We start from the raw sequence: 21,501 nt of genomic DNA, 5'->3' as shown, positions 1-21,501 counted from the left end.
CGCTCCGGGGCCTTTGGACTCCCCGGGTCACCGGAATCAATAAACCGGGCCGGAACCCGCAGGCCGATGTCAGCTCGACGGCACTGCGGGGCGAGTGAGCGATGGCGGTTTGGTGGCCGTCGCGGAGCTTCCTGAGCCCCGGCCCCCCGCCTCCGCCGACCAAAGGTTTGTCAGTGGGACCGGCCAGGAGACAATAGCTGCCCCCGCGGGCTCGCTGTTGGCTTGTTTGGAAAAGCCCAGAGGCGCTTCGAGGTAAAAAGGTCAGCGCGGGATTGGGATTTACCTCGGCGGGGGGGGGGGGGGGGGGGGGGGGGGGGAGGGAAGGGGGGAGCCTCTGCTCCCCGCCCCCAGGCCCTCCCACGTCCTCCAACAGGCCCGCTGGGCGCTGGGCGGGCTACCTGCCCTTCTCCCGAGCCCCACCCCTCCCGCCCGGTCGTGGCCGCCTCCCCTCTGCCGTCCAGCGGCCTGGAGACTCAGGACGTTCACCTTGAGCCAGGGAAGGGCCCTTCGGAGGCGGGCCGGCTAGGGCCAGAGTCTCCCAGCTACCCTGGCTTCCTTTGTCCCGATGTCCCCATCCCCGTTGGTTGGGGGCTTGCGGGTGGGAACTGCGGGCGTTAGGGGGTAACCCGTGTGCCCTTCTGGAGTTTGTCATCCTCTTTCTCTGAGCAAGAATTGATTGGGAGGGGGCACCTTACACAGCCTCCCCACCCCCACCTCACTCCTTCAGCAAACTTTCAGTGTGAAGGCCCACGCCATGCCAGGCCTCCCTCTGGGCCTGGGGGAGAGAGCAGGGGGGAGGGGGTAGAGGGCCTTTGCTTTCCCCCACACTGCCTCCTCTTTTTTTTTTTTTTTTTTTTTTTTTAAGCACCTTTTCTGTTCTCTCCAAATAATGTTTCTCCCTTTTCCTGCCTCCCTCCCTCTCAGGACCCTCTCCGGGGCGGGCGATTTCCTTCCCACTCTCTTTTTCCCACCTCTTTCCTGGCTGCTCCAATGACCCAAGGACTGACCACAGTCAGACCTGGAGGCTGGGGCCCAGTTCTGCTTTGGTCCCACCCAGTAAGTCCTCTTTATCCAGCTGAGGTCTTCCAGCTCAAATCTTTGCAGCCCAACCAGCATTCACCAAATCTTCCCCCATGTCTCCTCAGGGCTCTTGGAGTATGACGCCTCTTCCACCCTGGGGGGGGGGGGGGGGGAGGAGCAGACGGAGTCGGGAAGAGGGAAAAACACAGACTTTATTGAAATGAGGTAGCTGGAGGTACAGAGAGAACCCGGCTCGCTTGGGGCTCAGGTTTCCAGAAACTCCCGTGGCACCTCCACTGTTTCTAAGGTTCAGAGAAATGCTTGCTGCTTTTGGGAGCTCTCACTGCACCTGGGCCTCCCTAGGCTGCCCCAGGGGTAGAGGTGGATGGGGAGGAGGGTCCTGGGTTTTCCAGGAGGCAATAAATAGGGGAGGAACTAGTGGGGGCGTGCCTGCGCCTTCCTGGTAGAGGCTTGCTGGGGGCAGGCCTCGAACAACGTTCCAGAAGTCTCCGGAGTACCAAGTTCCAAAACACTTTGGTGGCTTAGAGATGAGGTCGCCGGTGGAAGGAGGCAGGTCTCAGAAAACAACTTCTGGAGGCTGAGTTAGTGCAATACAAATGTGCCAGGAGGGGGTTAATAAGGTTGGGGGGGGGCAGTTTTTTGGTCTGTCACAAGGCAGCTGGTGCTGTTGTAAGGTCTGTGGTGACTGGAGAGATTAAGCATCGGTAACAGGCCTGCACCCAAAAACCTCCCTCAGGAGAAACTTCAAGGCCTTCCCTCTGTCCCGGCCTAGAAGGGAGAGTTAGGAACCGAGGGCTCCGGAAGAGTCCTTGAGATTCAAAGGCACTAACTGAACACACGGAAGTTGGAAAGAAGGGAGAATTCAGGAGGGTGTGGCTGGCTCCTACCCCACCCACGTGCTGGTCCCCAGATGAAAGGCGGAAGGAAGCCCTTCCCTCCACAGTTGACACGTTCCGTGTCTCCCATGCCTCTGGTCCTGTAGGGTCCCCAGCCATCAACACCCCGCCCGGACCAGAGAAAAGTGTTTCCCCAGTCTCCCCAAAAGCAGCTGTAAACGAGCGCCCGGCCTTGGTGACGGGTGGCTGGAACGATGAAGTAGAGGCCTGGCTTAGGGAGAGCGGAGGAGAGGGGCTGGACTGAGGCGCTCCAGAGCGGAGGAGCCCCGACGGTCGGAAGGTTTCATTCAGGACGTGATAGAGCTGGGCGAGGCCTCCGGGGAGGTGCACGTCGACTGGTCGGAGGCGTCTCCAGCCGCCTCCTTGGGACAACCCGGAGGGGCTGGGGGCACCCGGCCTCCCTCCCGCTCGCGCTTCTTCTGCTTCATGCGCCGGTTCTGGAACCAAATCTTGACCTGCGTCTCGTTGAGCTCTAGGGTGGCGGCGATCTCCACCCTCCGGGCCCGGCTCAGGTACTTGTTGAAATGGAACTCCTTCTCCAGCTCGGTCAGCTGCCGCGTGGTGAAGTTGGTGCGGAGGCCGCCGGGCGCGCCAAGGCCCAGCTCAGACACCTTCGCTAGGGGGGGCGGGGCGGGAGAGAGAGGGGGCCACGTCAGTTCTCTCACCTCTTTCTCCTTCCCCTTTCCTCCTCCTGGGTCAGCTCTAGCTAACCACCCCCCCCCCCCACCGCTTCCTTCCAACTTCAGCTCTCAATGTGCCCTTGGATCACCAGACACCCCCAAATTCAGACCAAGCCCCCTTCTACCTCCCCCATCTCCCCCCCCCCCAACATAAGCAGGTCCTGGGTCTGTGCTGGGCACACAGATCGAGAAGCAGGGGAGTGCGGGGGGGAGGGGGGCGGTGTGGAGACTTACTCCTAAACGTAACCGGGCACTCGCTGGGCGCTCGCTGGGCAGGGAAACCCCAAGTGACCTGAAACTGGGCGGAGCGCTCTTACCTGCCTCTACTGGACTGCTCCACCTGTCCTGCCGTCCCAGGCCTAGGACACCGTCAGTGCAGGAGAAGCAGAGCTGTTTGGGGCCCCGGAGAAGGGGTGGCCACGCCTGTCTCATACCTGTCTTGGGTGGGTTCCTCTTAACCTTCATCCAGTCGAAGGTCGGGGCTGTGGGGGTGCTGGGTTCTGACGGGCAGGGCGATTCCTTGTCCTCGGAGAGGAGATCAGCATAGGCCGATGCAAAGCTCGCCGTCTGCTCGCTCCCAAAAGAGGGCTGCGGGGGAGGGTAGGGCCCCGGGCCCGCTCCACCGGTTCCGTAGCCGTCCGACAAGCCCCCTAGCTGGGCCCCGTAACTCGAAGGATGGTAATAGCCTCCGTCTCCTTCGGGTTGGCCCAGAGGGTAGTACTGAGAGGGCCCGTAGCTGGGGCTGCAGGCGGCCGGGGCGTACCCCGAGGTCGCCGAGCTGGGGAAGGGCACCCCGAGCGCAGAAGGCGGCTGCTGGGGGGGATAGCCTGAGTTCTGCTGGAGCGCGGGGCTGGGCAGTCCCCCGCCATAGCGGGTCTCCCCTGCGTAGCTGTCAACAGCCGGAGCCGAGCTGGGGGGGAAGGAGGTAGGGGCGCTGTGGGCGCTGTGGGCGCTGTAGGCGCTGGGTCCCCGGTTACAGAGTGGGTACTCTAAGAAGGAGTTCATCCTATTACAGTCCATGCGTGGAGGCCGCAGGAGGGTCGGCCCGTCTGGGGGAGACACCCTCTTGCCCTACAACCTTTCGGCAGTATGTCACAACGCTGAAGCTTGCATCCATGGCCTGGCCCAGCTCGCCTGGGCCAGGGCTCCCCCAGGAAGGGGGTAGGGAGTGGGGGTGGAGGGGCGCATGTGATCTCTCCCAGGCCAATGGGCGCAGCGGGCCAGAGTTTGGCAGCCCCAGCGCCCATCCATCACCCCCCAAACATTAGCATGACAAAGACACTTCAATCACCCGCAGCCCATCCATCTGAGAGCGACGTGGAAGCGTCAAAAACATCTTTCTTCAAAGACTTTTGGAAAGAAGGGACCAGAGGGAGAGGGGGTAAAAGTTAGAGGAATATTCAAGACTTTCCTCCCCTCCCAACCCCCAAGGCCTTCAATAGGCTCCTGGGTTATTAGATTTGGACAAATTCAACCCAGCTGCCCCTCACTCTTTCCACCCCCCCAAAGGACTCTTCCCCCCCCCCCAAGGCTGTAGACTGGGAGGTGGGGTATCTAGCCTCCTTACTTTGCCCAGAACTCCCACTCCTGGTCTCTGTCTCCCAATTTATCTTGGGGTGATGAGCTAGGACAGCAGGGGGGGGCGGGGGGAGGTATGTTATCTTGGGCCAAATGGATACCTGTGAAGGAAGGGGGTGCAAAACACCCAAGGGCGAGGCAGGGCCTAGAGTCTAGAGGGAGAATTCATTAACCGAGAGGTGGGAAACGCATTTCAGGGAGCAAGACAGGACGACAGAAATGTGCAGAGGGGGGCGAGAAACGCCCCATTTCTCCCTCCACGTCTCCGCATAAACGCTCTCTCCTCATTCACACATCCATTCCTCTCCCTCAGCCTCACTTTATATTCTCTCTGTCTCAATCCATCTCTCCATTCGTCCGTCTCTCTCCATATTTATATTCGTTCCCTACCTATCCATCACCTCATCTCTCTAGATGTATTTATCCTCTCTCTAGCCATCCATAGCTGTAGCTGGCTCACTCACTCAGACTCAAATAACTCCTTGTATCTCTCCAGAGAGCCACAATGGGCACAGAGCTAGGTGATGTTTACAGGGGGAAGAGGAGGGAATTTATATTCTCTCTCTCAAGTGTTCGAAACTAGCGTAGCTCCTGTGTTCCCCCTGGTTGCCTCCTCCCCCTCTCTCCCTCACCACCTTCCATCCCCTGTCCCTGCCCCCCCACCCCACTCCCATCTCCCCATCCCCCCACCCCCCCACCTCCCGCCACCGCCAATCCCAAACCTCAGATTCCCAAATTCAATACCAACTGCAGCTTAAAGATTAGTCCAGTTTTCAGGGAACTTTCTAGAATAGGGCGAGGGAATTTGGAGAATGGGAGAATCAGTGTGGAGGTCCTGAGGTTCAGGAGTGGAGTCTCACCCCTCGCTGCTCCGTGTCTGTCGGGTTAGGGTTGGGGGAGGGGAGGAGAACAGGAAGTGCCTCCTTCTCTCTCTTCAGACCCAGATGGGCCTGGAAGCCCATTGATTCTCCTCCTCCAGACTCGGAGGACAAGAGCTTGGCGCAATCCAACACCCACGCTCATTTGTAACCTGTCAGGGTGTCCGCCTGACCCGAGGCCTGGGGCCGGGGCTAGGGCAAGTCCAGGAGGGCAAGAGTTCAGGGAAGGGATCTCTGTAAACAACTGAATTCAGGAGAGGAAAGGAAGCAAGCAGGTGAGACAGGTCCAGAGAGGACCCTCAAAACTTCTCAGGTTTCCCCACGCCTTAAAGGGCAGGGTGAGTACTCATCCTTTGCAAAGAACCCCAAAGCTGGGTCTCTCTCCCAGCCTCTGTCTCCATATTTCTGTTTCCCATTTCCCCTCACTTTGCCTGTGCCTTATGGTCCCTTCTCCCACTTTCTATCTTTATCACCAGAATCACACTACCTTTCTCTTCTCTTGATAACCCTTCATCACTGCATCGCTTAGCCCCCAACTATGAAAGAGCTCACAGGCCCCTTGTCCCTTTCGCTCCTTACATGTACTCTGCTTGGGACCCTGCTTCAGACCAGAACAAGTTGGGGGGAGGGGGACCAGCTGGTAACTTCTTTAAGGGAGATACAATGGGGGAGGGGGAGAGAATGTTCACTGCCAAAGGGGTGAGGGCAGACAAAGGAAAGGAGCATCGAGATGGGGGCAGGGGTGGCCTGCAGGGGGGTTGAAAAGAAAAGGAGTGTGGAGGTGAGAACAAGCCTATTTTTTTTCTGTTTTCTCTTCTTGGGTTTACAGATGTCCCTAATGGTTCCCTCTCACTTTATGATATTCTCCACCGAGACCTTTGCAGAAGAAGGGTAGATAGAGGGTTAGGATTTCTCATCTAACCCCAAATCTGATTGAGGCCTGTGTCTGACCTGGCTGCCCAGCCTCTGAGAGTTGTCACTTCACTCTCTACCTTTCTCCCTCTACCCAGAGAGAACCCACTCATCTCGTCCCTTGCTTTTCCAATTAAGGGAACAATTTGAGGTCTAGGGGAAGCAGTGAATTCCAAACCAGTTTAATAAAACAGCAGAAATCTGTCTGGGAGTTGGGGAAACGCAGCCTCCCTGTAACAGCCCAAGTGACCAATAGTCTATCACTAATGACAAGATGGAAAGGGTTGGGGAAAAAGTGTCTCAAGTGAAACCGTGGATTGCAGAGATGGTTTTGGCCTTAGCTCTCCAAATTCAGTATAATCTCTAATTCATCCCTGAGTCTTGCTCCCTTCCCTTGTGTAGCAGAGAGATTAAAACTTCCTCAAATTCCTGCTGGCTCTCCCAGCCCCAGCAGAAATGACTGGGGGGAGAAAAGTAACTTGGCTCCCTATGTGTTCCCAAGTCCCTTCCTCCTCAAAAGAAACCGCACCAGACTCTGGCCTGAGGAGAAGGTCTATGAAGCCTGAATTCTTTGCTAAATTCACAGCTGATTATAAAACAAAACAAAACAAAACAAAACAAAACAAAACAAACAGAAATAATTCATAGCTGGAAAAAAACCTATGGGTGTAGGATTTTCTGATTGACCAAACTCAATTCACCAGAGAAGTTCTGGGTAGACCCAACACGAAAGTGAAATAAAGCGGATTGATTTCCTCTTTTATATACTGTGTGTCTAAATAGTGGAGCAAGGGGAACATAGGCATGTTTAGAACTGAAATTATCTTTGAGAGGTGCCCCTCCTTATCACACCCAGGATGCAGGCAGGGGGGCCATTCTAATCAGAATGGGGGGATGTGTTAGAAGTTTACACCTGATTCTGGCCTCTGTGTGTGTGTGTGTGTGTGTGTGTGTGTAGGAAGCTGCCTTTGCTGGGGGTTAGCAGGAGCTATCTGCACAGTTTTTTCATAAGGTCCCCAAGTGTCTCTCTGCCTGCTCTCCCCAGCCCAGTTCTTGAAGGCCAAGACCAAGATCAAAGGTTGGAACTTAAGAATTAAAAGGGTTGTCATTTTTTTTTTTCTCTATAAAAGATGGCTGTTTGAGGAGAGGTTGGAGTCTGAATTCACTGGTGTTTCTTTTAATACAAGCTGATTAAATTGTCACAAATCTGGTTGAGAATCATAGACTGTGGGCAGTACGTATCATAAGGGAAGACTAGTAGTTTGGGGGCTGGAATACTTGGGTTCAAGTCCTTGCTTGGCCATTTCTTAGCATTATGACTCTGGACAGATTTCTTGGTCTCTCTGAGTTTCAACCTCAGAGAAGAAGAATGGGTTTAATTCTACTGACTTCACTGCATCCTTGGTGGGATTAAAGCAAACAAGAAAATATAAACAATAGAGAACTCTATAAATGTTGTTATTAACATTACATTCACATTCTAAAATACTATGAGACAGTTTTCTGCTTTTTACTATAACTGGCATATTAAAATCTGGACAGATGTGATAGGAAAGTAGCATGTGTGCTATATTTTCATGTAACGGATCACCATATATTATACATATATATTTTATCATATGCAAATTTCATCAAGAATTGAGAAGTTTGGCTCTGTTTAGGCACAGGATTCTCTTTTAAACTGCAGAGTTCTTTGGAAACTAAAGCCTAATATTATATAATCTACAAAGAACCCAAAGGATTAAAATTATAGCAGGAAGATGAAGTTCGATATTAGCAAGAATTTCCTGATCTTCCAAATATTTGGAAAAAGTTTTCTAAGGAGGATGTTATCTCTCCTTCCTTGAGGAATGTAGCTTAGAAACTGCCTTTCTGGGTGGAGTGGGGGTTGAACCTAACTTCTGTATTCTAGATAGATTTCATCTGGAATGAAAGGTAAATCAGAGAGTTGGAATCTTCCTAAAAGGAAAGATTAGAGTGACACGAAGAATTGAAATAATTTTCTCCTTAATTGGGTTTCTCCAAGTGCATTAGTTGTGGCCAAAATACCCACTTCGAAAACTTTATAGAACAATGACCAAGATGAATTTGTACCTGGATGACTGTCCAGACTGTGATTTTTCTGTAGTGTTTGGGAATTAGAGAAGGTTTGAGGAGGGCTTTTTTACTTTTGACTCTGTTCTCAGGAGGAAGCGGTTTTTTAGATGTCCTTCAGGCACTAAATATCTGCTTCCCAGCTGAGTGTGAAGAGGGGGGTGGGGGTGGGGACAGGAGGGCAGAACTAAGCCTGAGAGGTCAAGGGAGGATTTGGGCCACACCAACCACAGGAGGTGGAGGGGATCCCATGGGGGCTAGAGGCCACTTTCTGCAAACTGAGGACATGTATTTGACTAGAAAAAATACATCTTCAAGAAGATGTACATCACGGCCACAGAATGCTTGTCAGAAACTTAGGGGAAAGGTGGGCAGGTGAATTCAGCAGGGCTATTTAAGGAGACCCAGAACTTGTACCTGTGCTCTGATGCCCCAGCACTGAGACAAAACCTGTCTAAAAGGGACTTTTAAGATCTAGTACACCGTGTCAAAGAAGAAGTTTGGTGGCTCTTTTTGTATAAAATGTCCTACTGTTTTTGAAACAAGAGGAAACATAACCAAATGTTGGGGAAGGTGACAAGGGACGAAAGTCAGAGGAAATCTTGGTTAGGACATTTTGGAATACCCATATTTATTGAAAACTTGACACATAACACTATGCCCAATTCATGCTTGCTGAAAAGGTTTCTTTCTCTACTAGTTTAAGTAATGACTGGCAGGGGGGTGCCTGGGTGGCTCAGTGGGTGACTGGGTGGGGGACTCTTGATATCGGCTCGGTCGTGATCTCACAGGGCTGGGATGAAGCCCCACGTTGGGCTCAGTGCTGAGCACGGATCTTGCTTGGGATTCTCTCTTTCCCTCTGTACCCCTCCCCTCCTTGTGCGGAGGTGCGCGCGCGCACACACACATACACACACACACACACACATTCTCTCTCTCTCTCTCTCTCTCAAAATAAATAAACATTTAAATAATAATAATAATGATTGGGGCATGATGGTTGGTATTAAGTCACAAATTCAAAATTTGTTAAAAGGGTCCTACCAGATACTTGGGAGGCGGGTTATTGTCAAACATCAAAAGTCACCACCTCCATTTGAAAGCACGTGACACCAGCCATCATAAGTACTTAATACGTTGTTCACGAAGACTAACAAGTATTACTTTGGTCGGATATTGATGCAGAGGATATTAGAACGCATCTAGCTCTTCCACTTATTGTACAGATGGAGAAACTGAGGTCTGGAAAGTGGAAGGGACTTGGCCAGGCATAAGTTAATTTTTTTGTCAATGACTCCGGGTTATCATGATTGCAAATAATTCCTCAGTCTAATGGTCGTTTGCTTTCACCACAATATTGAGTCATTCGTCTTAAGAAATGACTCACCGAGAGCAGGGCAGACTGATCCGCAGTTTTGGGGACTGCACTGAAACCTTCCCACTCCAACCACAGCCAATTTAGAACTAGTCTGTGCTCCAGACCACTCACAATGGTCCTGCCCCAAGAGGAGCCCTGCCCCAATCAGAATGGGATAAGTGAGTGTGGCCGCCTGGTATTACCTTCTAGCTTACCATCACTGGTGGTGGGGCAGAAGGGGGGTGGGGGGGTCCGGGGAGAGGGTCTACTGCTTTATCTGGGAATCCCTACCCCTTCTCCTTCCTTCTCCAAAGCCAGCTGGGAAATCTCAGGCTAAATAGGATGGCCGCAGAGATGAAATAAGGAAAAGGAGCTGATCTGGGACACAGGGGTCCCGAGTACCAATCCTTTACGAATCCCAAATTGCCAGACATTCCTTTGATTTTGAAATTGGGTGGGGAGATTGAAAACAGGAGTCATTTCCTTCTGGAAATGCATTGTCTCTTTGTGCTGCTGGAGGGGCATCAGAGACGGTGAATTTTGTGACTATGGAAAAATAGAGACAGAAAGTGTCCTGGGCTGCCTGTGAAAAGAGTTCCAACTTTTCTCTAATAATCAACCAGGGGAAATGCTGGCAGTGCTCCTGATTCCCTGGATTCATTGCTTCCCACTCTCAGGATACACAAAGTACCTAGGTCTAAGCAGGTAGATCCAGCCTTTGGCTGGACTCCCCTGGCCCTCCACTCACTTTGGCAGGGAGGAATCAGGACTGGTGCAGCCTCAGGAAGGAGCTGAGATTCCCTATCCTTTGGGTCCACTGCTTTGAGTTGGGGGAGGACTGGGAGGGATCAGCTGGGTAGAGAGGATCAAAAATTCTTAAGCACGGGAGGAAGGCAGGAAGCAAGGTGGCACTATGATCTAATAGTGCTTCTCAAATTTTAATGTGCATATAAATTACTTGGGGATCTGCTAAATTGAGACTTTGCTGCAGCAGACTTGAAGTGGAGCCTAAGGTTCTGCATTTCTAAGTAGCTCACAGGTACTGCTGATGCTGTGTGTGGGTCCATGCGGCAGCAAGGCTCTAAGAGAATGGAAGCCTCAGAGGCCCCAGAGTGTTACAGACCAAGCCATGATCCCAGGATGTGAATTCTCTCCAGCAGAGCAGATCCTGTATTTTTGGCATTGATGAAGGGTGCCCTCCTCTTGACCACCAAAGAAAGCTGGAAGGTGGGCAATTAGCAAGATCCTTCTGGTATTCTTGATCCTTGTAACAACCTGCTGTAGCTGAAAGAGCATTTTTAATTAGACCAAATTATCTAGTTTGGCTGTCCATAGAAATCAAAGCCCCAGCTGAAATGTCTGTTTCGTTTTGTTGGTGTAGAGATGTCTATGTGCTGCGATTTTTAAGATGTTAAGCACTGCCTATGGGCATATTTTATGGAGAAATAAACACACAGCCCAATGAGATGTATAGTGTGGTTTTAATATATTGTATATTCACTTATTTATGGGGAAAATAAATACGTGAGCCAATAAGCTGTGTATTATTACTTTAATATATTGAATTTATTTCATACCTATATATTTTATGAGGGAAAATAAACTCATAAGATACATGATATTATTATAATAACACATCTAATTGTTCTATATTAATTTATGTATGAAAGAAATAAGTGCAACTTAACATGACATAAGATTATTTAATGCAGGAGATGAATTCTATATTAAGACAGTTTAAGGGATTCAATTCCAGCTGAATAACATGTGTGCACTTCCCACACTGAGGGGCCAGTTAAAAAAATATGCGAGAGCCTGTCTAGTCCTATGTGTCAAGACCTGTGTTGGCTCCTGGCTTTTCCTGACAGTTGTTGCCTCCCCGTGCCTGGTACTCCAGGTCCCCGTCCTGCTGGTCCAGGGGAAAGTCTGGGAGGCCCAGGAAATAAACTGCTTTTCGAGAATGGCAGCATCTGCTGGGGAGGTAGCCCTGCGGTGTCTGTTTCTGAGCCAGAGAAATACTAAGTAAACCTAAGAAGGATGGATGGCTTTCCAGGGCCCTTTAAATCTCCGCGTTCCCCGGAACGAACCAGGAGGCAGATGGGGGAGATCGATCCTGGCTTCCCCGCTCGCCGGGTTTGCAAGCAGCCGGGCCGGGTGCGGTGGGGGATAGGAGACAGAGCTGAGATGGCAAATGAAGCTGTCGGTAAGACAGGTAGGCCTGCATCTGGAGGAAGCGGCGGCCGGGCTTTAGATCCCAGAGCCAAGGGTGCACAGTCAGACCCCGCGAGGCCGACCCGGGCCTGCACACCCGCCGCTCACCCCTGCGCGGCTCACCCCTGCGTCGCCCACGCCGCGCGCACTCCACGTCCCCCGCGCGTCCTCCGCCTCCGCTGGCCCCTTTTTTTTTTTTTTTTTTTTTTTTAATAACACAAAAACGAAAAGGAGGCTCCTGGCTCCCTTTCCTCAGGGGGGCCTGGAAGGTCCGGAAAGGAGAAGGCGGGCGCGGGGACAGAGCCCCGAAGAGGCTGTCATGGCGGCCACCGACTCTCCCCGCGCCCTCCCTGCAGCCCGGCCCCAGCGCCATTTTGAGCATCTTCACGGCTGTCCTGTCGCCCTCCAGCTCTCCTCGCTCCTCCTTCCCGCCCCCGGAGGCCTAGCGCCTGCAGAGGCGGCGCGGGCCTCCCCGGGCTGGCGGCCCCGCCGCTCCTCGGACGCCCTCCCGACCCCGAAGCCCTAGAGTGGCTGCGGGCACCGAGGAGCACTGGGGTCCGGGCCTCGCTCCATTTTTCCGCGAGCCTCCTTCCTGGCCCGATTGGAAACCTGCTTCCCGAGAACACCCCCCACCCCCCACGCCACTCGGCCCACGACCCCTGGCCTCGCGTCCCCAGGCTTCTTGTGTTCCCGAAAAAGCCTTTCCACCCGGTTTGGGGGCACTGAAGCCAGAAGCTTGGGAAACCCTAGGAGCCCTCCCGCTCCGGCTAAACCTCTGCGCCCCCTGCTACGACCCCCGGTCGCGTCCCCGAGGCCTCCTCTCCCTCCACCCGCCCACCTAGATCTCTAAGCAGAGCCCCGGGAACACCGACGCGGGACCCAAGGCCATCTGTTGGAGGGTGTGCAGGTGACAGAATTCCAGCAAACTCCCTACTCCTCTCGAGCTGCGGGTCGAGAAGCGGTGGCCAAGTAGGGTCGCTTTTGTACCACCCGGACTTAGCCGACGCGGGGTCGGGCAGCCTCGCGCGGGTCCCGAGGGAATGAGGGCCGGCCTAGGGAGGTGCGGGGCAAGGGGCTGGGGTTCCAACACAAACACTCATTTTCGTATTATAAAGACATTTATTTAATCTATGAAAATAATGTACAATAAATACTTTCCCCTTTTCCTATTATTAAAGAATTTCAATAAATAATCTACGGGTCTAAAACTTAAAAAGAGAGAGAGGAAAACAAGTTCCTCTAGTTCTTTTTTAAGAAAGCCCCCCCGCCAAGAGTTTAATTATTCCTGAGATTTCGTTGGAAGGAGTCTACGGAACGGAATTTGTGTGTTTTAAAAAGACACCCTAGTGCCCAATATTTTAGAGAGGAACGAAAGGAAATGGATTAAACACGAATTCAGTAATACCTGAATTTTAGCAAAACACAGAAAGAAGTCTAAGCGACTTGGGGGAGGGGGGGTCCTGGAGTTTTCCAGCAGACGGGACGAGGGGACGGGGGTCGAAGCGGCCGGGAGGAGGAAACAAGTTAGGGGAACTGCAGGTCGATGGCACAGAGGGTGCTGGTGAAGAAATCCAGCTCTTCCTCGGAAAAGGGAACCGGGCTGTCGAGCGAGCCCTGCAGGCTGGGGGACAGGCCTCCGGACAGCTGGACACAGGAGTCGGCCGCGAAGAAGTTGAGATCGGGCAGGAAAGGCGAATCCTGCCGCTCGGGGAAGGCGTCTTCGGGCAACGGCTCGGGCTCCAGCCTGGCGGCCGCGCGCAAACTACCCCCCACGTGAGCGGTCAAAGGCTGGGGGCCCTGGGCGCCCGGGAGGGCCGGCGCGACCTCGGGCGGGTGACAGCAGGCTTCCCGCGCCGGCCGGGAGGCGGAGGGGCGGCCAGGGCTGGCCGCGGGCTCGTCGGCTGGCTCGCCGGCGTCCTCCAGGGCGCCTGGGCAGGCCGGCTCCCCGTCGGGCGGCTCGCGGTGCTGCGTCTGCCGCTTGTGCTTCATGCGCCGGTTCTGGAACCACACCTTGACCTGCCTCTCGGTGAGGTCCAGCAAGGCCGCGATCTCCACGCGGCGCGGCCGGCACAAGTACTTGTTAAAGTGGAATTCCTTCTCCAACTCCAGCAGTTGCGTGTTGGTGTAAGCAGTGCGCAGCCTGCGCGCCCCGCTGCCGGCGGCCTCCGGCAGTCCCGGACCATCTGCAGGGAAAGAGGGCTGGGTGTCAAAAGCGGGCGGTGTCCCCTGCTCAACCTCATTCAGCTTAGGTGAAGACCACCCCAGCCGCCAAAAACAGTATCAGCAGCACCCCCCCCCCCTTCCCGCCTACCGAAGCGGCCCGCTCTCACGGCTTTTCCCGTCCCCCTCTCGCCGGCGGACCCTGCCCGGGTCAGGGCACAGCATTCAGAGAGCCGCCCACGGACCACGCAGGGGGTAGGGAGCGGCTGCCTTTTGCCCCCAGAACCTCAGAGCCTCCATCCCGAATCATTGGCGTGGAGCCCTCAATTCGGCATTTTCGAGCTTAACCCAGAGAGAGGAGGTTCATTAAGAAAGATTATTCCTCACCTCCTGTCCTCCCTGGCTTTCAAATTCCCCTCTTTGAGAGCAGGGAGAAATGGGACTGAATCTTTTCCTGCGCCCAGGTTCAATCCCCAACACCTCTTTGATTCCTCCGTACAGATAAAGGTGAAAAGCTAAATCAAATCCTTTTTCTAACAGAGAAAAGGCTCTTCCCCAACCAGCCTCCAAAATCTGCTATAGTGTTGAAAGAAAGAAAGAAAGAGAGAAAGAAAGAAAGAAAGAAAGAAAGAAAGAAAGAAAGAAAGAAAAAAACAGGCCTGAACCCCAGCAGTGTATTTTTCTTGTTCATCCCTGGACTAGACGGGGCAAGGATCCCCAACAGGCTCGACACCCTTTTTACCTCCCCCATCACTCTTTCTCCCCCTCTCTTCTAGCTGCCCCTCACCCCACCCCTACCCCGCTAACCGACCTGCTGGCGATCCGACCCCGGAGGCCGAAACGGAGGAGGCGGCTGGAGGAGACGAGGCGGATTGGCTGGGTTTCTTGGCGGATTTCTTCTCTTTCATCCAGGGGAACTCGGGGACCAAGGGGGCGGCGGGGAGCGGCGGCGGCGGCGGCAGAGCGGGCCCATCTTCGCCTCGCTTTTGGCTCCTGGGTCTCTGAAGGGTGGAGGCGCCGGGCTGGAGGCTGGGGAAGGTTTGCTCGAAAGGAGGAGGAGGAGGAATTAATGTCGACTCCTTGATTGATGAAGTTTGAAATGTCTCCAAGACAGCGGGGAAGGAAGTCAGACACTCGGCGAGCGATGGCTGGCTGTTTATAAACCCAATCTCCCTCTCAAATTCAAAATTCATGGCTTTCAATGGTGGGGGAGGGGGCCTGCTGGGGGGGGCGTCAGGAGGGAGGATCGGAAGGGACCCCCCCTCCTGCCCCCCCCAGGTTTATGTGATGGAGCGATTTTGGGAGGGGGAGATTTCGCTCTTTCTCTCTCTCTGTTTTTGTTTTTTTTGTTTTTTTTTTTTTTATTTTGGGCCTTTATAATTGTATATTGCTGATAAATACAAGCGTATGGGGACTCTCTCTATTAAACCCAGGACTCCGGCGAAATTGCAGGGAATTCATGGTCACGGGACTGGCCTCGGCCAATCGCTTGTCTGGGCCTGGTGGAAAACAGAGAGCATTATTTGCTTTAATTGATTCAAAAACTCTAGAGAACCACGACCTGGACACCGTGAGCCCCCAGTCCTACACTCCCTCTCCCCAGTGCTTCCCTTTCTCCAGAAAAGCTAGAGGAACCTTTCTCTCACCCCCTTCAGAAGATGGGAGGCTCCAAAAGGTGGAAAACAAGAGAATCTAAGGGAGAAGTCTTCCTCTCTTCCAAATATTTTTAATAGAATACATTAGTGCTTTCTTTATAATGCCAGCCGTATTATCTTCCCCACTCTCCCCCCATTAAAAAAAAAAAGAAAGAAAGAAAGAAAGCTGAGTAAGGATCTCAGAGTGAAAGAAAAAGATAGTAGAAAGAGACTTCCATCCTTTGGGAAAGGTCAGTGTTAAGGTGCAATAAGGAAGAGGAGAGATTTACAATCATCAGCACCTCCATCCCCATCCCACCCCCCCCCCAAAAGCAACAGATAAATCTTAGAAAATCGACAGACACTCCCAGGCTGACACAGAGGAGTGAGATAGATGGTGAGGGGCTCTTTGGGGCTCTGGCAGCCAAAGCTGTGTGGTCTCAGTTCCCTTCTCTGCCCAGTGTTTGCAGCACTTGTCCACCTGCCTTCCTCACCTGGAGCCATCTCACTCCTTTTCAGGACCCCACAACAGCCAGGGTGTAAGGTGCCTATGCTCTCCCTCAAGCCTCAAGCCTATATCTGTATCTATATCCAGGGACATGAACAAGAACCAAGGTAGTAGGAGATTTAACTTAGAGCACTCTCAAACCTCAGGCCAATGTTTGGGGGGAGGAATCCCCGCCCAGGACAAAGAGAATCCCCCTTCCTATTTTTGCCAGTGTGCTAGTTTTAATCATCATCATCATCCCTGGCAAGAAAGAATTCTCTGAGCACGGAGAGGGTGGCAACAATGACTACTGAGATTATATTCCATTTAGGGGGGAAGGGGAGGATTTTTTTTTTAATTTTATTTTGAGGGGATCAAGACAGTCTGAACTTTAGAAAGTATTGTAATGCACTGGAGAGAGGGGACACAAGACTCGCCCCCCCCCCTCCACCCCGGAGCAATTGGTGGGAAACTAGATCTCAAAGCAGAAAATGAAAAGTCGATCTGGGGGACGATTTTTAAATAAGTGGGTCAGAGGGACCGAGAGGAGATGAGGCGATCAATCTTAGCCCCCTGACAGCTCCCTCCGATGGCATCAAAGAATTTGGCTCTTTGGGAAAGCCGAGGGAACAGCCGAAATTCCACATCCCTTTAAAAGGCCTGGGGGTGGGGGTGATAGCAAAAGAGAAAGGTGATTCTGGGAGAGCAGGGGAACAGATGGGCAATGGGGACAGAGGGAAGGACGCTGAGTTGGGTGGAAAGTTTGTGTGGAGAACTCCCACGGCTCTGGCCTCCCCTCCCCCTCCTCCTCTCGGCTGCCCAGCAAGGAGGAGAAGGCTGGTTAGCAGAGAAATGGCAACTCAGCCGGGAGCTGGAACTAGAAACTTTCTGTCATGTAACAGCCGCGTGGGTGGCGGTGAGTATTCATCCGCGTGGGTGGCGGTGAGTATTTAAAAAGGACCGAGAAGGCCAGAGGAGAGCCAGGAGAGAGAAAGGGGATTTGTAGGTGGGGGCTGCAGGGACGGGAGGTGGACCGCTGCGGAGGGCTCGGAACAGAAGGAGCTGCTCTGAACTGGGCGAACTGGCCAGAGACCGTTGTGTCCAACTCCACTCCAAAGAAGGCACTTTTCGCCATTGGGGGGGGGGGGGGTGCGGATGGGGCGGGGGAGGGGAGGTGGGCACAGAAGAATCGGAAGAGTAGTTGTCTGGAAGTCGTGCAGGGAGGCCTGAAAGAGGGTGCTCCCTCCATTCACCCCCTTGAGAAGCCCTGGAAGTTTTTCCGCAGCCTCTCCAGCTGGCTGCAGGGTAGCGCGCTTCTCCCCGCATCAGCTCAGGCCGAGACTGTCCCTGCAGGAAATACGGCTCTCTTTAACCCTGCTGACAGATTTTACGGCCAGATTAGAGAACAGCAGAAAAGTTGGGTGTTAAAAGGGGCCGAGAGAGCCCTCCTTCCCAGAGACACCGCCTCCCCGCCTCCTGTTATGCTGTGAATCTTACAGCACAGATATTTTCCCCCACGACTTTGGCTGCTTAGCTAGAGCCTGGAAGCCCGCAGAAAGAAGGGCGGAGGACACCAAAGCCAAGTGGGCCCTTATTTTTCGTTTGCAATTCCAGCTTCAGGCCAAAGCTCTGTTTTTCAAACTCAAGCTCAATTCCTTCTCTTGGCCTGCCTCTCTCTCTTGTGCTAGATAAATAATCAATCCACTCCACCCCCAGAGCCAAACATGGCGCTCCATCTAGTTACATCATTCAGAAAATGTTATTCAGGGAAGAGGAAGAGAGAAAGACAGAAAGAAAGAAAAAACCCTTGAGCGTTATTTGATCCCAATCAAACTTTGCACGCTCTTATGCCTTTAAATTATAGCCTGACCCGATGCTAAATTGCTTGCTGCTTGGATGAGCCGAGTCCAGTTAAAACCCTACTTGGGGGGGGGGGTAGAATTCAGGTTGCTTTTTTATTGTTATTTATTGTTGCATAAAGACTGTAATTACTAACCTTGGACTGCCAGGATGCAACATAAAAATGAAAATCAGCCCTCGCTTTAAGGCTGAGGGCCTGGAACGATTCTGACACTGCCCCCCCCCCACCCCACTACCACCAAATATATGCTCCTAATTAAGCAATGCGGGCGCATCGCTTACAATTAGAATTATGCATCTCTTCAGCAAGCAGCCATCGCTTCTCTTTCAACGAATTAGCTCCATATTTCAGCCGCCCTGTCTCTTCGCTCTTATCGGCTCCAGCGACGCGGCGGTGACATTTCATCTTTGACAGACCCTCTCTATCCTCGCTCCGATGTGATAAAACTTTTATGGAACCACGACTAAGAAATGAAGTTTTCCCAAGGATCGTGGAAACGGAGCTGCACATTTGCCTGGGGACCATTTTATTTACGCTTGGATCCCACCGCCTCGCCCTCCCTCCTCCCTCTCTCCCCTTTCCTTGGCAGGGAAAATCTAAAGCGCCTCCTCTCCCTCCGCCCCGAGTTTTATTTAGTGATTTAATTCCACTTTAGTTTTAAGGTTTGACCTGAGAAGTCTAGGCCTCAGATTTTTTTTTTTTAATCATTTTCCTTTGTTTTCATTTTAGACCCAATGGTGGTTGGGCTTCGGGTCACGTGACGACTTCTTTGTAGCTCCGGAAGAGAACTGTGAAGTTTAGGTTCCTTGGAAGAAGCAGTAAACGGCCAGATGTTGTTGTTGTTGTTGTTGTTGTTGTTGTTGTTGCTGTTGTTGAAGGTGTGGCCAGGAAGTTGTGGCCAAAGGCACGAGAGGACAAAAGGTCAATGAGAAAAACGGAGAGGCCAAGATAGGGTCTTCGACGTCCTTCTTTCCTTGGGGGAAGTTTGGCAGTCAGCAGCCTCCCCCTGCTATGTAAATCGGACCACCAGGACAAGATAAAATTGATAACAGAAAGTTTATTCAAGAATTGTTTGACAGACAACCCTTTTAAGTGAGGAAAAAAGTAACTACGGAAGAACAAAGAAAGTTTCGAGAGGGAATTAACTCTAACTCTACGAATTCAGGACTATACAATGACAATAGGAGCTGAGTTCATGCCTTTTAGAACTAATTACAATTGCTCATAAGTACGCGTTTAACATAAATCTACAGCTCTTTTCTAGAGTACAATAATAACTAAAATAGCTGGTTTTACATGACAGGAAACACAACGTCCTTTATAACAAGTAAATACTAAAAAAGTACAATTTGTCATTTTTTTCCCTCATATAAATACATAATGTAGGGGGGGGATAAATAATACAAAAAAGAAAATATTTTAACAGGCTATAACCAATAAATATATATGAAAATGTTCACTAGAACACACACTTTTTGAGCGATGCCGGACTCCTGCAGACCCAAGCATCTCTCACAGTTGTTTTTATATCCATTAAAATGTAAACTCTAAGTGCAACAAAAGTGTCCTGACAGGGGGTTGAGCGAGGCGCACAGGCCCAGCTGCAGCCCCTGCCTGGGACAGACAGTTTGTTAAAATATACCCTGTTTTCACGTTAAGTCAAGAGAGCAACAGAAGAAAAGAAAAGTGTAGAACCTCGTGTCGCCCGATTGCTTTCTGTGGAGAGAGGGGGATGGTCCTGGAGCTGAGATGGGAGACAGCAGAATGGGCAAAGCTTCAGTCCTGACACCTTGCCTGCTCTGACCTCCCAGCGTTCCATAAAAGAAAAAATATATATATTTATAATATAGACAGCTCTGACTTTCAGGATCTCTCACCATCCCTGAGCCCTCTGAAAACTGTAATAGAGGGGGGCGGGGTGTAGACATGAATGTCCTAAAGCAGAAACTATGGGGCTGAAAATGGAGGGAGCGCCCCCAGAAACCTCACATGGGTGGGAGGAAACTTGAGGCTTCAGGAAAGTGGGAGGGGAGCGTGCTTTGGGCCCTTGGTTTTGAAACGGGCTCTCTTTTTTTGTTTGTTTTTTAAAGGAGAACGGCAAGGAAAAAAAAAATCAAGATTTGGAGGAATTACTCACAGAGATGGAAGGTAAGTTAGTTGGTTGGTTGGTTGGTGATGGCCTAGCCATCTTGTCTGCTTTTTAAAATGTGCTTCTCTGCCTTGTTTCCCTATCTCCTAACTGGGTATTGCTGGAGGCCTAGGGTTGAGGGGATCATCTCCACAGTCGGCTGTGGATTTCTCTCCAGTGGGTTGGCAGGCGGACCGAACAAGGACTGGAGGACCTTACAAAGCAACTTCTCAGGCCAGGGGGAGGGGAAGGGGCTCCAGCCCGGGTCTTCCCAGCAGCAAGTGTGGCTCTCGCCTCTTTGCCTCCCTATTTCAGACCTCCGGGCTGCCCCCTCAGAGCGCACGGCCTGCGCCCCTCGTAGCTCTCACCCACCCCAAGACCTCGCCCCTCCGCCGCCCCGGCCCCCCCCCCCCGCCCCTCTCCAATCACAGGTGTGTTAATTTGGGCGCTTCTTGGATTCTACCCTGAGGAGGAGGCGCATGGTGAGAGGAGAGGTCTGTGTAGGTAGGGTGGGGATCGCAGGGTCCGTGGTGCTGGTTGGGGGCCATAGGGGGCGCCCCATTGTAGTCCAGGTTCCCCGAGGGGTGGTGGGAAAGGTGGTTGAGGCCGTAGAGGGAGGGGCCGGCAGGGGGCGGCAGCGGATCCGCGTAGCCGCCCCCGCCCACGTACACGGGGCTGCCCTGCATGGTGGGCGTCCCATAGGCGCCCCCGTTGGCTTGGAGGACGTGGGGCTCGTAATCGGCCGCCGGAGTCGGGGGGTACTTCTGCGGGGCGCCGCAGCCTTTGAGAGGGGGCTGGTAGTTGGAGGGCAGCGCGTAGGCATTCTGGTGGGCTTTGCCGAAGGCGGGCGGGGACGGGCTCTCGTAGCTGGGGGTCATGGAGTGTAAGGCGTTCATGAAGCCGGCCGTGGACTGCATGGGTTGCGGGGGGCTGCCGGCAGGGGAGGGGCCCCCGGACGACGAGGCCAGGCCCTTGGCCTTCTGGTCCTTCTTGTACTTCATGCGCCGGTTCTGGAACCAGATCTTGATCTGCCGCTCGCTGAGGTTCAGCAGGTTGGCCATCTCCACGCGGCGCGGCCGGCACAGGTAGCGGTTGAAGTGGAACTCCTTCTCCAGCTCCACCAGCTGCGCGCTCGTGTACGCCGTCCGCGCGCGCTTGGACGCCGCCGACCCCGGGGGGCTCTTGTCCCCTCCCCCGCCGCCGCCGCCGCCCCCGCCGCCACCACTGCCGCCGCCTCCGCCGCCGCCGCAGCCCTCCGCTGGATCCGAGGGGGAGGGGTGGGAAGGGGACAAAATGAAATAAAAGATAATTACTGAACACGCCGAAATTGAATGCATGGTTTCTTAATAAATCCAGGCCTGGACTCGGAGCCCCCGCCGCCCTCCCCTTCTCGTCCCCGCCTCCTCCTCACCACCCCCCCCCCCAACGCCCGTCGCATTAGCGGACACTCTATAATAGTGGCATTTATTAAGAGACCTGTTCTCCTCTTGCTGCCCCAGCTTATGAAAATTTGATCATGTCACGCAGACAGAGCCGCATGGCCATTTATTTAGAGCTGGGTTTTCTCGCGCGCGCTTTCTTCCC

At 53.0% G+C, this 21,501-nt stretch overlaps 3 protein-coding genes and 1 long non-coding RNA gene across 8 annotated transcripts in view; 1 reads left to right on the top strand and 3 right to left on the bottom strand.

Moving 5' to 3' along the window:
• Positions 1-1,365: 1,365 nt before the first annotated feature.
• HOXB1 (homeobox B1) lies at positions 1,366-3,908 on the bottom strand. The gene is made up of 2 exons (XM_027033978.2): positions 3,052-3,908; positions 1,366-2,553 (listed from the first exon to the last, which is right to left on the bottom strand). The coding sequence occupies exons 1-2, from the start codon at positions 3,635-3,637 to the stop codon at positions 2,225-2,227; spliced, it is 915 nt and encodes a 304-aa protein (XP_026889779.1). The 5' UTR covers positions 3,638-3,908; the 3' UTR covers positions 1,366-2,224.
• An 8,838-nt stretch (positions 3,909-12,746) lies between these two features.
• HOXB2 (homeobox B2) lies at positions 12,747-15,247 on the bottom strand. Its single transcript, XM_027033986.2, has 2 exons — positions 14,619-15,247; positions 12,747-13,830 (listed from the first exon to the last, which is right to left on the bottom strand). Exons 1-2 carry the CDS (start codon positions 14,998-15,000, stop codon positions 13,172-13,174), a joined length of 1,041 nt encoding a protein of 346 aa, XP_026889787.1. The 5' UTR covers positions 15,001-15,247; the 3' UTR covers positions 12,747-13,171.
• LOC106980510 (uncharacterized) lies at positions 14,781-21,246 on the top strand. Its single transcript, XR_008294391.1, has 3 exons — positions 14,781-16,844; positions 18,519-18,607; positions 19,880-21,246. It is a non-coding gene; the product is annotated as an uncharacterized LOC106980510 (long non-coding RNA).
• Positions 18,827-21,501, bottom strand: part of HOXB3 (homeobox B3) — a 56,728-nt gene continuing 54,053 nt past the window's right edge. For all 5 annotated transcript variants that reach the window (XM_053212678.1, XM_053212679.1, XM_027033981.2 and 2 more), the window contains one exon: positions 18,827-21,175. In XM_053212678.1, coding sequence (XP_053068653.1) covers positions 20,343-21,175 — 833 coding nt within the window. In that variant the 3' untranslated portion in view covers positions 18,827-20,342. The remainder of the gene's footprint in view (positions 21,176-21,501) is intronic.

This window comes from Acinonyx jubatus, chromosome E1 (genome assembly GCF_027475565.1).
Source record: "Acinonyx jubatus isolate Ajub_Pintada_27869175 chromosome E1, VMU_Ajub_asm_v1.0, whole genome shotgun sequence".
Taxonomy (NCBI): Eukaryota; Metazoa; Chordata; class Mammalia; order Carnivora; family Felidae; genus Acinonyx; species Acinonyx jubatus.
Note: the sequence above shows the minus strand (reverse complement) of the source record. Positions and strands in the feature narration are given on the sequence as shown.